General features: G+C 42.5%; 1 protein-coding gene across 5 annotated transcripts in view; it reads left to right on the top strand.

Annotated features, from left to right (window-relative positions):
* The window catches only part of CAPRIN2 (caprin family member 2), an 84,362-nt gene extending 76,993 nt beyond the window's left edge, over window positions 1-7,369 (top strand). For 3 of the 5 annotated variants that reach the window (XM_068097578.2, XM_068097590.2, XM_068097583.2), the window contains exons 17-18: window positions 6,137-6,203; window positions 6,385-7,369. In XM_068097578.2, the coding sequence (XP_067953679.2) occupies window positions 6,137-6,203; window positions 6,385-6,950 (633 nt within the window). In that variant the 3' untranslated portion in view covers window positions 6,951-7,369. The remainder of the gene's footprint in view (window positions 1-6,136; window positions 6,204-6,384) is intronic. The other 2 variants (XM_068097602.2, XM_078769789.1) reach the window with 1 other exon arrangement.
* The last annotated feature ends 8,905 nt before the right edge of the window (window positions 7,370-16,274 follow it).

Below are 16,274 nucleotides of genomic sequence, written 5' to 3'. Positions count from 1 at the left end.
ATTTGAAGTAGTGATAAATGTAGGGGTGTACTTACTTTTTCCACATGTGAAATTTGCATTCATGTTTATTTAAATTATACAATGGATTACAAAATGTAAATGTTTCATGATATTTGTTATATTATATCACTTTTATCTATCAATATTGTTGAAATGAAGATCAAATAGCTGTATGTTGAAATATGTTGAAAAAGTCAAAACTTTACATGGGGTGTACTTACTTTTTCACATGACTGTACATGTACAAAACCATTTAGGGGTTGGCAGATCAGGTTGGTGCGATTGTGGGATTTGAGAATTTTTGTCTGTTTGGTTTTCACCGAGTGAACCACTGGACTCTTTGCACAGGCTGTTTATAATCTGGCTAAAGGTGGCAGTATTAAAGGAACGGAAGGTTAGTTTACCAATGTCATTGGATTTATGCTTTCCATAATGTTACTTGTGCAGACTAATTGCATTTTTGTGCTTCTTTGTGGGAAACGTTTTTCATTCCAAAGCATTTCAAGTCTTTAAATTACCAACTACGCATGGTAAAAACCCAACTGACTCAATGGTAATATTCTGGGCTGGGAGGGGAATGGTCTGCCTGCTACCTTTTCTTCTTTTTTTTTTAGCAGCATGTCAGTTCACACCAACTTGAAACATTCATGGGTACCTGGGATGGGTTTCAAAATTGCACCGATGAAAAGGTATCATGCACAGTCTGAGTCGACTTGTGTCCATTATCTCTGCCTCTGTAGCATGGAACTTGTCACAATCATGTGATTACCACATTCAAAAGCCTTCCTCCTGAAATGTTCACAGCATGGTGGATTTACCTTTGTTGCTTGATGTAAGTTTGACTTGAGTGGTGACTCCTTTGGTTTGAACGGTGAAGCACAACCTTTGTCTAAACCAGGTCTTCGATTTTGTTTTTGAGCTGTTTTGAAGCGTTGGCCACTTTGTGCATACGACAGTGGGTTATACCATGTGGGTTCCAACACCAGCTTTTGACCATATAAGGAATTTATGTGGAGGGAGTGATGTGTGATGACAACTTCTTTGCTCATCACATTTCGAGCATTCATTCTTCAAGTTGTAAGGATCTGTAGTGTTATTTATCATACTTTTTCCAGCTTTCAGCTCTACAAAGATTTGCTCATTTGGCCAGGTACCCTGCTTCCCAAGGGCTGTTCAAGTGCCTTGGAATCTTTTGCAATAGATCTGCTGTTGCTGACTTCAATCGATTTTAGTTCTCTAATTCCTGTCTCTCAATTCCAGCGGACATCTTTTGGCCTCCAATGCCGTAAACCATGCCAACTGTAGGACATTGACCCTTGCATGGTGTTTCTAGTACTGCGTGAAAGATGACGTTCTCTGCTTGCTTTCCAACCTTTTTGGGATTTTCCATGATGGGAAAGTACAGGTTAGCTTTGTCACCAAGTACTGTTTTGATTTGGAATGCAATTACTAAAAAAATTCCAGGAGTACTTGCAGTTTGTTTTGGAGCAATAATTATTTTTTTATAGTTAAACATATTTTTCAGTAAAGGGAGGTTTTGAGATACTTTTGGCACATTCCAGAGTCTGCGTACTTGGAATTGGTTGTCTTGGGTTGGTGAATAGGACACAGGCTATGGAGGAAAAGTTGCCTTTTCCTGTTTCCTGTTTCCCATCTTCCCATCTTTGCGGTGAGAAGCAGCCCATAAGTCGGAAACTGGATGAACAATTTTTATTGATATGAATCTAATAACTTGTGGAGTTGATGCCTCTTGGATTTAATTTTTTGTGGCGGGTAAGTCATTTTTTATATGGCTGCTCGGTCTTTGGGGAGGATATCTGAAAATGTGGTGGCTGTGTTTTTTTGTTTTTTTCCTATCATGGAAAATGACAGCTCAGATGTGGCAGGCATTCTATCCTGTTCTGATTGGCATGGACCAGAAACTTTAGAATTGGCAGCTGTTGTACAGATAATGTGGATTGTCAAAGGAAAAGACTGGATATGAATAAGTGTTGGGGGTGGTGAGAAGGAATTCTGGATGTGGCGTCTTGTATCGAGTTCCTTGTAATTTACAAATGAAAAATCCTGGGATAAGAACAGGAGCAATTTTTTTAAGTTTACTTTTTGTGAGACTGAACTCAAACTTGAGACGTTTGATATTTCTACATTAAAGTTACAAGGCTTCTTCCATCCTCTGCCTCATGGATACTTCGCTCAAAATGTGGTGGAATGTCAACTCGGTGTCTGCTTCCAAATAACATGTACCCACTCTGTCCCAATCTTATCCCTTCATAGTACCCACAATCTACTGGGCATTGTCTTCACCTGAGAAGGTAGAGACTTCATTCTGGCTTTGACTATGCTTTGCTTTGTTAATGGGCACAGGTGACATCGGTGCTCATGTTTGTAAAACCTGCTCTGCTACTCTTTATTTTGCCTTTTGCCATCTCCCATTTGCCTGAAAGTCAGCAAACATTTTGTCCAAGTCTGCTCTTATTTTGCCCCTCAGCCCTTCCTTCTCTTGGTGTTTCCCTCTTTTTGCTGTTCCTTTTGTTCTATCATGTCAATTGCGTTATATTTCCTCCACGAACCTTGACTGTGTATACAAAAAAAAAATCACTCCGATCCACAGGAACAGAGCAAAAATGGATCTCTTAATTACAGGCCATAAGCTTGCTTCCAATTAAATGCAAAAGTTCTGGATTATAATCATTGCTGCTGATTTATTCATTCCTCTTTAAACAGCCTGATCTCTGATTATCAGTTTGGATTTTGGTCACTCAACTGTGCACATGTTGCTGCTCTTTGCAATGGTTGGAAGCCTTAAATCTCAAACAAGAAAACACGACCATCTCAACATCTCCAGGAGTGCTTGCGGTTGGTGTTTGACCGCTTGCTACTTGTGGAATAAAAGGCCACGTTCATAAATGACTGACAATTTGTGCAGTCAACATGTTGATGTCGGTTGTCCCTCCTCTGCTCCTCACTCGCATAGCACAGAGCAGAAAGAGTAGTCAAGAGTTCCCCCAACAATGTTTTGGGCCTCATTTTGGTCCTCATCTACCAGCTCTAACTCGTGCTCTTCTTTTCTTTCTTTCTTTTTTGCAGATTGAGCCGGTTTTGGGATATGACCAGTTTGTACCCAATCCCACAGTCATCTACATTAGCTATATCACACCGATTTGGAATTACTTGGATGCTTGTCTGATAAAGGGAACATTTCCTTAACAATCCTGGAAAAATCTCACTTTTTCACTTGTTGCTCCAGAAGGATTGCCAAACAAATACACCTATTTCTGTTGTCTGCCATTGAAAGAGGTCATCTTTTGAATGTCTTGGCCTCGCTGTCAGCCATGACATCTCCTGGGACAACGACCTAGCAAAGCCAGCTGCAGACTTGGCATTCTTGATCTATCCAAGTTTTGTAACATCAGAGCTACTCGGTCTGCAAGGCCTTTGGCTATGGCTGAATGGAGTACTGCTCTCTATTTTAGCCTGGTGACACCCCATCATTGCATCTTTCGCCTGCATTTTATGGAATGTAAAATTTGCTACATTTCCACAAGGACGTTGGCTCACATTACAGGTGGCCGTTTTTTAAATTAAACCCCATCCCTTGTGATATGTTGTCTAAAAGTCTTCCTAGAAACTGGGGTGTTCAAGTATCCCCCTCTGGGTTAAACTATTACAATGCAGACTTTCTGCACGCTGCAACCTTTTCTTGCATTCCCTGTTTGTGGAACTACCTTCCTAAAGCTAAAATCTGCTCATCCCTCTGTGGCTTTGAAAACACTTTGCACTTCCATCCCATGTCATCCCCCATTCCAATGTTTTTAAACCACAATAACCTGATGTAACCTAACCCAGCCTTGTTACTTGCAGGTTACTGTTGCCTCCAATTCCTCTCCCTCTCCTCTTTTTTCCTGTTCATTCATTCCCTTGTGGCCAACTTTTCCCAATGCCCCACTTTAACTCTTTTGTATTTTAAACGAACATTGATCCCTCCCCCAGTAGACTCCTTTAATGAGCGCTAATTTTGATGCGATCGATACACCCTCGTTAGGCATCAGATATGCAGCTTGTGGCCAAGTTTCATCAAAATTGTTTGGTTCAAGTGAAAACGACTGAAGTGTTTACTGACTGACCTGCAGACATTGCTCAATTGCATAAGCTCACAGGACTAAAGTCCAGTTGAGCTAAAAATGTCAGAGTTGAAGAAAAATATATGAGCAAGAGGAGGAGAGAATGCGATTGAAAAGAGAATGTGGAAGTAGTTTCGGTTCCATGGGTGGGCAAAATAAATAAATGGAGGTGATTAGTGATCCTGGATTTGGCGAGTTTCCCCAAGAAGGGAGTTGCTAGTTCACAATGCAGAAGCCTAGGAGAGGGGGGGGTGGTGGTGGTGGGAGTGGGGGGCTGGTGGTGAGGGGGAGGGGAGAGAGCACGGAGGGCAGAGGGTGGAAGACCAGAAAGGGTGTGGAAAAATAGACCACTGACCTGTCTGTGATGGTAAAATGATCGGCCAGTAGACTCGGCTTTATTGAGTGGAGAGGGAAAGGGAAGGTTAATTTGGGGAATCATCCATTGCCAATTCCGCAGGAAGATGAAGCCTAGCATTGACCCTTTTTAATACAAATATATGTTTCAATATTAAGCTTTAAATGTTTTTTGAGTAGTTTTAAATGGGTGAAAAATGTCAAACATTTGAAATCATTTTGACAGGAACAATGTTTCTCAGTGTTTTCCTTAAATTTGTACAAGCTATCAGATGATGTAATGATGTGAAACATTTTCTCCTGGCTAATTGATAATTTGACGTCGGAAGGGTTAATATTTCAGGTTAGTTCTCTTTGATGGGGGGGGGGGGGGGGGGTGGGAGGGGGGGGGGTTGGTTCCTCAATTAAGCAATTTAGTAGGTTTATTTATTTATTTATTTTTGAACTTGCAAAATCGAAGATTTTTCAAGGACATTTGTCGGTTGTTTGTTATTCTGTCTGTCACCGGCCTCCAGGGTAATTCGAAACCGATCTTCACGAAACTTCACCAAGTTGTGGAGGTCGTCACAATTGAGAAGCCTATTGATTTTGAGGTCAAAGGTCATCTGGAGGTCATCTATCTATAATTCCAGTAATCTCTGTCTGTACGTTTGTACGTTTGTACATCTGTTTGTCTGTGACCGCTGTTTCTCGACAACCACGGGTCCGATATACTTTTAACTTGCCAGGTATATTGCTGGGGACCCGAGGATGTGCCTTTTCAAGGTTTCATATTAATCGGACAATTACTTACCGAGCTATGTCCAAAAAACGATTCAACCAATCAGAGAGCAGCGAACTATCGCGTGTGCCGAACGTGGCGGACACACTCTGCCTCGGATGGCACATTTGAGAGCGTATTCATTTATTTCACGTTTGCAAACTATGTTGGCGTTAAACTATGTTTTAAAACTAATAACAACGAATTTGCGATTCATTCGCTTTCCTGCGCGTTTGTGCACGCGATGGCGATTTCTTTACCAAACTCCGGAAGCCGTTCGCTTTGGACCAAACCATTTCATGTAAATAGAGGGGGGGGATTGTCAACGTACTCGCAAGCCGTTCGCTTTGGACCAAACCATTTCATGTAAATAGAGGGGGGGGGATATAATTTTAGATATAGATATAGTACGGGCAATGCCCTAGTATTTCTAAAATTGCCATTTTAAATCCGATTGACTTGAAAATTAAACAGCATTTGTATATAGTCACTAAATTGGGAAACTATCTTTGAGGTCGAAAGGTCAAAGGTCAGCTCGAGGTTAAACTTCCAAAATCATCAATTTTAATCTGAAATACCATCAATTTTCATCCCATTCACTTGGAAAGTGAACAGCGTTTGCACATTGTCAGTAAATTGGGAAACAAAACTAAGGTCAAAGGACAACTCGGTCAAACTTCCACAAACGATTTTCATCTGAAAAATTGTCGCTTTGCATCCTATTAACTTGAGCTTTGATCAAGATTGTCAATGTTTATCTTTATGAACTGGACAGTTTGCTGGATAAATTGCAACCTTTTTTTTTTTTTGAGGTGTGGGTGGGGGCTGGGGGGGGGGGGGGAATTTGCAAGTGTCGTGCTCTGTCTGATGTCTTGTTTGTTTTTTTTGTGGGTTTTTGCAGCCAGAGAACTTCCATCAACAGAACTACGTCAGGAATGCTTACTTGGGAATGCGTGGTGCAATGAGAAGTGAGCGTTGCCTTTCCATTTTTTTTTAAATCAGAATCTGTTTTTGCTGTCATGTATTTAGAGAATTTATGAAGGAAGTCTACATTTTGGATGGCGAAGTTTGTCAAGCTTCATGGCTTTGATTTTTAAACTTTATATGTATATATATGTATATATATAATTATTTTTATTTTTATTTTAGGTTGGAGTGACTCGTCACACCAGGCCAGTCCAGAGCAAGATGAGACGTTTAACAGCGGCGACTCTGGACAAGGGGAAACGCGAAGCATCACACCAATAGACGTGGCAATGGGTGGGCAAGGTGGCCCTGCAATACTTCCTGTGGGACTATGCCCCATGCCTCAGCAAGTACGTGTTGCGTTTTCTGCATCACGCACGTACAACTTTTTCCCTGGGATCCTTGATCAACCCATCTCCTTCGATACGCTCACCACCGTACTTGGAGAATGTTTTGACACTATGACCGGTCGTTTTCACTGTCCCATTAATGGCACTTACATATTCTTCTTCCACATCCTCAAACTTGCTGTCAATGTTCCTTTGTATGTGAATCTGATGAAAAACAACGAAGTTTTGGTGTCTGCTTATGCCAACGACGGTGCGCCAGACCACGAGACCGCGAGCAACCATGTTCTGATTCGTCTTTTGCAAGGGGATCAAGTGTGGCTCCGTCTCCACCGTGGCACCATCTACGGCAGCAGCTGGAAGTACTCTACCTTCTCAGGTTACCTAATCTACTTGGACTGACTCACCCATTCACTGCCTTATTCTTGATGTGAACTCTCGTTTTGAATATTGGATGAATGTGAAGCCATTTGTTTTGTTGTTGTAATTTGAGTCTTTTGTGTTGTAAACATTTACTTTTCTTGCAGAAATTGCATGCCATCTTCCTTTTTGGTGTTTTCGCACATTGTCATTTCATGAGACCAGATATTTATGCTTAAAAATGTTTTATTTGCCTTCAAAAGCGTTTCAAATTTGCACTTGAAAGCCTTCATTTTGTCTTTGCTGCTGCCTTCCCATGCATTGTATTGTGCAGCAGACTTGATTTAACCTCATGTTGATGCAGGTGTTTTGTGTTATTTGCACTACAATTTGCCTTGCAAATCCGACTGGTGCCTAATATGTGCAGCTGGGGGACAAAAACGATTAAAACTACTGAAGCACTTGTGGAAAATCTCATTTTCGCCTGTGGTTTTAAACTGGGGAAGTGAAATGATTATTTGCTTGTGCATCTTATTCTGGTGTTCTGCACAAAGGCAGGTCCAGTACTGCAGAAGCGGATTCCTGGCAGTGATTATTGGCATGGTTTGGCGTTACTTTCCCAGGTTGTGTATCTACTGAACCCTTGCGTTCAATCTGTGAACCATGCAAGTTTGTCAAATTCCTTACTATAGGCTGTCGGCCAGATCGGCTGGACATTGCAGTTCCTGGCATGTCCTGTTGTTCCCAGTTGAGATTGTCTTGAAATGAAAGATGTGGATCAAGGTAGTGTTTTGCAGCATTTTCATTTTTTTCAGTTTGTTGCATCGGATTTCCATTGGTGTTGTTTGGCTTGTGTTACTCCCGATGAGATTCCCTGAAACATCGAATCTGTGGAGAATGATCATAATTTGTAAGATTTAACCAATTCGTAATGTCAGCGCGTAACATATGCAACTCCCAAAAAATAGCGTTACGTAATTCTTATTATTTTTTTACGATTGGTATTGAACAATCTGCCGCCGTGTGACGAATCGGCTTGTTTTGAGACGAGTTCAAAAAATTTTAAATAAATTAAATGTTTCTCAATCCACCCTTTACCGGATTGTGTCGCAGGTTGTGACCACAGTGCAGTCATTCTAGTTTTTATTATCGTTCCAAAGTTATAAACGAGCTCTTTGAAGCAAGTGTCAGATCTGAACCCAAAGAGTATTACCCAAATAATTTAAATAAAAAATTGTTGCATCCTTATCCAGTCTGTGTTCGTGCACTTCCATGAGCCTTAACTTTGTATTAAAAAAAAAAAAGTATTGCACACTTAATGTCTTGAGGCAAATTTGTTTTTATTTCCAGTGCTTTGAAATCCCCACATTTTATGCTTTTGCGTCTCGTTTTCCTTTCTGCAACTTGCAGTGATTGATTTTAAGAACTGAGTGTTCTCTCCCAACCCTCTCCCCCCCTAAACCTGTGCCCAGTACTTTTATGTTCGTTTTGTTTCAGTTTCAATGTTTTAAAATATCGCTACATCTATCCCTATTTCATTGATAACTTTCTAACAATACACATGGAATTTGGACATAGGAGAGGCCATTTGACCCATTGAGCCTTAATATATATATATATATATATATATATATATATATATATATATATATACTAGACGACCCATGACCCGTTGGGTCAATGTTATTATATATAATTAAGGGGTTACCATGGTTACAGTGGGGGTCAAAGGTCAACCTATGGCGAAGATATATAATTTTCTCACTTTCTAATAGAGAGGCAAAATGCCATATAAAACTAAATTTACTGATTCTAATTGCTTTTATTTATCAATCCTCACATAGAAGAGCAGTTTTTAGTAATGAGCAGTGAGGAGAAGACCCCTCAACCAATGATGTCGCCCCTCAGCCAATGATGTCGCCCCTCAGCCAATGATGTCGCCCCTCAGCCAATGATGTCGCCCCTCAGCCAATGATGCCGCCCCGCAGCCAATGATGCCGCCCCTCAGCCAATGATGCCGCCCCTCAGCCAATGATGTCGCCCCTCAGCCAATGATGTCGCCCCTCAGCCAATGATGCCACCCCGCATCCAATGATGCCGCCCCGCATCCAATGATGCCGCCCCTCGGCCAATGATGCCGCCCCTCAGCCAATGATGCCGCCCCTCAGCCAATGATGCCGCCCCTCAGCCAATGATGCCGCCCCTCAGCCAATGATGCCGCCCCTCAGCCAATGATGTCGCCCCTCAGCCAATGATGTCGCCCCTCAGCCAATGATGCCGCCCCTCAGCCAATGATGCCGCCCCTCAGCCAATGATGCCGCCCCTCAGCCAATGATGCCGCCCCTCAGCCAATGATGCCGCCCCTCAGCCAATGATGCCGCCCCTCAGCCAATGATGCCGCCCCTCAGCCAATGATGTCGCCCCTCAGCCAATGATGTCGCCCCTCAGCCAATGATGCTACACCTCAGCCAATGATGCTACCCCTCAGCCAATGATGCTACCCCTCAGCCAATGATGCTACCCCTCAGCCAATGATGCTACCCCTCAGCCAATGATGCTACCCCTCAGCCAATGATGCTACCCCTCAGCCAATGATGTGACCCCTCAGCCAATGATGCTACCCCTCAGCCAATGATGCTACCCCTCAGCCAATGATGATGATGATGCTACCCCTAGACGGCCCATGACCTGTTGGGTCAATGTCAGTTTGAATAGATATGAGAATAGAACTAAAGCGAACGCTGGACATCATCAGGGAGATTATTTGGGCCAGCAAGCCATAAGGCTCACCTCTCCAGCGTTCTAAATCACTTACCTGTGACACGTGATTTCGGCCCTTATCTCCGATCACGTTGACGGAAATCACCACAGCATATCGTCAAGATCCCTCCGAAAGGCTCGTCTTTGTCACATACATCACGCAACGTGCGATCCACAGCCTCGAAACTCTCTCTTCTGATCATAGGACACTCATCCCACACGATGAGTTTTGTACTTCGAAAGAGGTCTGCGATAGTGGAATTTTTATCGATGTTGCATACGCCATCTTCCCTCGGTGTCAGAGGGATTTGGAACCTTGAGTGCGCTGTTCTTCCACCAGGCATGAGGGTAGCAGCTATGCCAGATGAGGCCACCGCAGGGGGCAACTTCTCCACTCGCTCTCACTTTAGAGAGAATCAGGTTAATAAGAAACGTCTTCCCTGTGCCTCCAGGCGCATCAATGAAAATCATTGATGACTGATTCGTGCGGATGTTGCTATTCGCGTCCATAGACGTGAGGTGTGATTTGTTGTCAGCGTCCGTAGCGCCGTCGGAGGGTTGATACGACATTCTTCCTGCAAATAGTATTGTGTTTGTGCTATCGTTTTGCCGATCATCAAATGACAAATAAATTACATTGTGAAAATTAAAGATTTCAAATAAACCTATTTAAAGTGTATGTGCATATAAATAATTAAAAAAATCGAAGAAATATCTCTCGGTAATTTCCTGAAACATATTTTACTTCCGGGTAATAATGTTGAATGAAATGACGAAGATATATACTGTATGCCTGTTATTTTAGGCGGTGTATTTTCGTATATCAACGTGGCGCGATTTTTTAAATATATCTCTGCAATTTCCCGTGTGTGCGTGAATGTTCTCAATTATTTCTTTTACCGAGTCTAAAACCATCGATAAAAATGAAATCAGATGGCGACTTAGATTGAAGATAAAGGCGTGAAACAGACTCAATGGCCTTGAAGATACAAGTCTTTCAGAATTCATTTCGTTCTATAAACGGAAACTTTCATCGGATTTTCTTCCCCTTTTTTTTCAACTGAGTCTAAAACTATGTTAGTGACTGTGAAAAATGAAATGATATATCGAATTTGATTTGAAATAAAACTGAGAGAGAGAGCAAGACACCACGGGCCTACAAAACAGGCCTCAAAGCTATGCGAGTTAATAAAATGGTGGATATTACTACTCTCTCAAAGGGGTAAGCCACGCCCCTGCACCGATCGAATGTTACATACAAACACGCAAGATTTCAATTTTATATATATATATATATATATATATAGTAAAGGGTAGGATAGCTAAACTTCTGGCTGCACAAAGACGACAATGAAGATCTTGCTCTGCATTATAGCCTCCTTCAGGGTAGGTCATACTCTGTGTATTGGGCACTAGGGAGTCCCTATCCTGGGAAAAGCTAGCAAAAGCATCTCCCCCCCCCCCCCCCCCCTGTGTATCCCTCCTCCTCTCCCCTCTTTCCTCCCTCTCTCTCTCTCTCTCTCTCTCTCTCCCCCACTCTCCTGTCCCTCTCCACTTGCTTGTCCCCCCCCTCTCTCTTCACCTTTCCTCTTCACCCTCCCTTTCTCCCCCACACTCTCCTCTCCACACGTCAGTGTATAGTTTTTAAATGGCTTTAATTTCCTTTTCATATATATTGTTTTAAATTTTTTTTTTTTTTTTTTTTGCTTTTGCTTTTGCTATTCAGTTTTTATTTGATATCTGCTGTGCCATACTCGTTAGAGTGCCTGTGCCGCCAAAGCAGCTTCCAGAACAATAGTTATACTGGGTGGTTTGTCATTGCCTTCCCAGCAGTAGTTCGGGCAGAAATTTGCAATTTGTTCAGGGTGCAGGCGATAGCTCGCCCACTCTTCGTGAAGGACACCGTGGGGATCTTTAACATCCACCAACTAATGTCGGAAGAAGGGACGCCCAGTTTAACGTCCATCGGAGGAATGGCGCACACAGATTCAGTCTGTGAAACACCTCGATGATGGTTTATAGCTAGGTCAGGATTCTAACCCAGGCTCGACAGCAGAGGTGTGTGAGTACCTTGGAGGTCATCCCGTCAGCCCAGGTCATCCTTTAACGCCCTGTTAATAAACAAACTGTGATACGATGTTGTACCGGTATGTATTACTTACTATCTTGCTATAATTCACCAAATGTCTGTCTCCGTTTGAAGGTACCGCAAAAACGGCTGAACCGATCGCAACGATATTTTGGGTGGGTATTCCTGAGACCCCTTGGAGTAAAATAGGCCAAATTGTTTTTCCAATTTTTCCCAATTTTCTAGTTTTTCCAAACGATGGAATAATATTTGCTGATATGAACAGTGATGTGGCTTTTGTTGAAATTATATGTACCGGGAGAGAGTATATAGACTCCTGACGAACTCTTCCGATATAAACGTGCAGCTCCGAAGTAACATGGCAGCGTGTGCAAAGCAACTGAGAAACAGGTGTAGCATCCGCTTCCTTGTTACAGATTCGGCGCGCACTCCTCACACAAACGTGCAACTGAGAAAGACGTGTGGCGGCCGCTTCCGTTTTGTAGAATTCAATCTTTTTTTCAAAATGGGTGCCATGTACTGTTTAGATGTTGATGATTTGTGTGTGATGTGATTCAACAGATGTTTATATGAATCGTTTAAAATAAAAGAGCCTTCAATTTCTGATATTTTACCTTTTCATTTGAGCCTCCTAATTGAAGCCCCGCCTGGAGGGTGGATACCGTTGCCAGCAAGTATAATGTACCAAAGACAACTATGCACTGTCAGTAATCTGCTTTGTGTTCCAGTATTGGCAAATCATTCAGCAGTATTCAAAGCATCGTGATTAATTACAATATGTGCAAAAACCGTGTCAGCTTTACAGAATGGAATAATAACCTTCCCAAGAATTCACGTACGTGAAGAAGAAGACGGCCGATTCTGTGATAAAACAATTTATGCATTAAACATTACTTTGGAAAACCATTTAATGCTTCTTTGTGTCTATCTCTGATTACTACGTAATATAACAAGATATGCATCACTTACCGTTTTATAGACCTCGATACATTGAATAAATCACCCGTCGAACCGTGTAAAGCCGCCATCTTGAACACTGGAAATGACGTACTCGACGAAATTGTTTGGAGTTACCTCACTGTAGCCATGCCCCAGTAATTAAGTGTATTTAACATAACTACGTTCAAAATATTTAAAATAAAAAGTTTGACCATATCAATTACTATGATTACTTCAACTTATGGATACGTTAATGTATAATAAAAGTACAATCCGAATTGAGAAAGAACACGACCGATATTCCTGGGCGTTGTAAATAAAATCAGATGTACAATCATTACCTTGGAGAAAAAAATGAATTTTGCCTCACGTCTGGTGGAGCCTATTTAATTTTTTTCCTAATTTTGTTCTGATTTCAACATAATTATTTAGTTTCCGATCATCACGAATTCCGAATATCAGCTTTTAATAAACCCATAGGATACATTCATTATTCAATCTTGCCAGGAGGCAATTACATGGCACTTAGCTTCACACCAGCCAATCAGCATGCCAGGGAATGCACAGCCATCCTTGTTTTATATCGATACGAGCAAAAGTACCCAGCAATCGCTTCATGACGGTAATATAAGCGCAATCTGGGTCCATCATCTAGAGCGAATTTTAAAAATAGATCGCAGGTGCAGTGGACTCTGATGCAGTGGAGTGACACCCTATCCCATGGAAGTTACTCACAAACGGCTTACGAAGTACCAGGCTATGCTTCTGCAATTTAATAAACCATTCGTGTAACAGTGACATTATTTTGCCCCTTCAGCTGATAGTTTAGTTCAGTTTCAATAACACACACACACACACACACACACACACACACACACACACACACACACACACACGCACATAGTAAAACACATGCACATAGTAACACACTAACAGTGTTTGAAGCCTTGCCGATGGAAAGTCACTCCTGCCTTTGTCACGATTTGTACATCCGTCGGCAGCACACGACAGCATTTTGCCTTAAAGTACAGTCACACACGCACACACAATGCTAATAGTTGGAAATGGAAATGTTGGAAAATGAAATCTATTGGAAATGAAAACTGAAATGGAAATGAAAACTATTGGAAATGCCAATAGTTCTCGACGAGGTAGCTGTGATTTCCAACTTCAGCTATGCCCATCTTCACACTTTAATCACGAAAGGCATCACATGACAAAACAGCTAGTCTCAAGCCAGACCACGGGAGCGATGACATCATAAATTTACATTCTCTAATATAATTGTTGCATAGATCACATCAATACATTTCAAACTGATCAGACTAAGTGTTGTCCCTATCGAATTATGACATCGTAATTAAGGCACCAATGACATCGTTAACCACACTTATTCCCCATGCGGAGTACTTGACAATGAGCCATGTTTCAATTGTATCCATGGAGAGGTTTCAGAGATATTGAGGTGCAATTTCTTTCGGTTTTTCCAAGATGGCGCCTGTACCATGTGACGTATGACGTCATAATTATCACTAAATTATTCTACAGGAGGAGGTGAAAATTGGTGAAATGGTGAAAATTTTCGTGTCAATCGGACCAACGGTTGCCGAGAAAATGAATTTTTTAAATGAAGACATGCACGTACGTACGCCAAACGTATGCATGCAAGCGATCGCTTAGCCCTGCTTTTCGAATCGCGAGCGCAGGGTAATGACACCTGAATGATGATCATAATGATTTTCCAGTATGACATGTGCTTTGAAATCTGGTGTCTTATCCTCGACCCAGCCAGGCCACATTGCTGCACTTGTATTAAACTCGCCTTTTTTTTTTTTTTTTTTGTACACAAGATCGAGGCTTGTAAAAGACAACATTAATTGCACAAAAAGTCAACCGACACATAAAACACAAAATAAGGGGAGCGGAACACAAGATGGGGAGAGGGGGAAGGACACAAACACAATATTTGAGAGCAAGGGCATTGAGAGAAATGTGGGAGGGGGAAAGCTTGGGGGGAGGTGGGAGAGGTATAAAACATATCAACACTGCAAGGACTTCCAGGAAAGAAGTTGAAATTTCAAAAAAGGTGTATCTGGAGTGAATTAGCGGGGGTAGAAAAGATCAAGGTTTTGGATGGGGGAAGATAAGAGATGGTGGTGAACAACTGTTTTAAAGACCTGGAGGGAGGAGTGGGATTGAACGGAGTGGGGGAGTTTGTTCTTAAGGTGGGAGAAAAGGGGAATGAAAGAGTGAAGGTGAGCAGAGAGCCTAGATTTTGGCAGTTTAACCATAAGAGGGTTGCTGGCAGATCTTGTGCGACCTGCAGGAATATTAGGGGGACAGAGCACGGAGAGAGCTGGGGGAGCAAGGCCGCAGAGGAGTCTGTAGAAGACAGAAAGACCACCAACCTGCCTGCGGTGAGTGAGTGAAAGGCCCTCGGAGTTAGCTTCATCGCAGGAGATTCCAATGATTCTGAAAGCTTTGGTTTCAACAGCGTGAAGCCGAGCTAGGTGTGAGGCAGGAGCACCGGCCCAGAGGGGGGAACAGTATTCCATTGAGCTGCGGTTGAAAGCCTTGTATATGGAAAGGAGCTGAGGTGTGCCAAGGAAGGACTTCGCACGACGGAGGATGCCCAGTCGGCGACTGGCTTTGGCGGTCAGCTTGGAAATGTGGTTTTCCAAAGAAAGATCATGGCAGATAGTGAGACCAAAAATCCTTAGCGACAGAACTTCTTGGAGAAGATTGTTGAGAAAGTAGATGGGAGGGTTTTCCAGTCGGTCTTTTCGGAGAGACATAGTAAGAGTGTGGGATTTGTCAGGATTGAAAGACATGTTCCACTTGTTTGACCAGTCTGTGATTTTGTCCAGGTCTGCAGAGAGTGAGGAGGCTGCAGACTGCCGATCTGAGGGATGAGGAATGGAGCGGCAGATAGTGGAGTCATCAGCAAAGAGATAGAGAGGATTTTCCAGAGAGTCGGAGAGATCATTGATGAAGACCAGAAATAGCACAAGGCCCAGCACACTACCTTGGGGAACTCCAGCCAGAACAGGAAGGGGAGATGAGTGAAATCCATTCAGGGCTACACGTTGCCTATGACCAGAGAGGAAGTCCGCAAGTCATGAGTGGAGATTTCCATGGATACCATAGGAGGAGAGTTTGGTGAGCAGAGCTGGGTGCCAGACCGTATCGAAGGCACGTGATATGTCAAGGGAGACAGCTCTGATTTCCTGTTTGGCATTGAGGTCCTCCATCCATTGTTGAGAAAGTAGAAGCAGCATGTCCAGAGTAGAATGACCTGGTCTGAATCCAAATTGATGATCAGAGATCAAGGCATTGGAGAAGAGGAAGGATTTGATATCCGAAGCAATGATGGATTCCATGACTTTGCTGATAATTGGGAGCAGGCTGATTGGTTTGTAGTTGCAAGGATCTGTTTTTGCACATTTTTTGTGTAAAGCGGTAATGTTTGCTGATTTCCAAGATGCTGGCAGATGACCTTGAGCAAAAGAGAGGGTGAAAAGAACAGAGAGAGGGTGAGATAGAGCGGCAGAGCAGGATTTTAGGACCTGTGGGCTGAT

The sequence above is a fragment of the Myxine glutinosa genome, chromosome 1 (genome assembly GCF_964187855.1).
Source record: "Myxine glutinosa chromosome 1, kmMyxGlut1.1, whole genome shotgun sequence".
NCBI classification, from domain to species: Eukaryota; Metazoa; Chordata; class Myxini; order Myxiniformes; family Myxinidae; genus Myxine; species Myxine glutinosa.
This window is presented reverse-complemented; position numbering and strand designations above follow the sequence as displayed.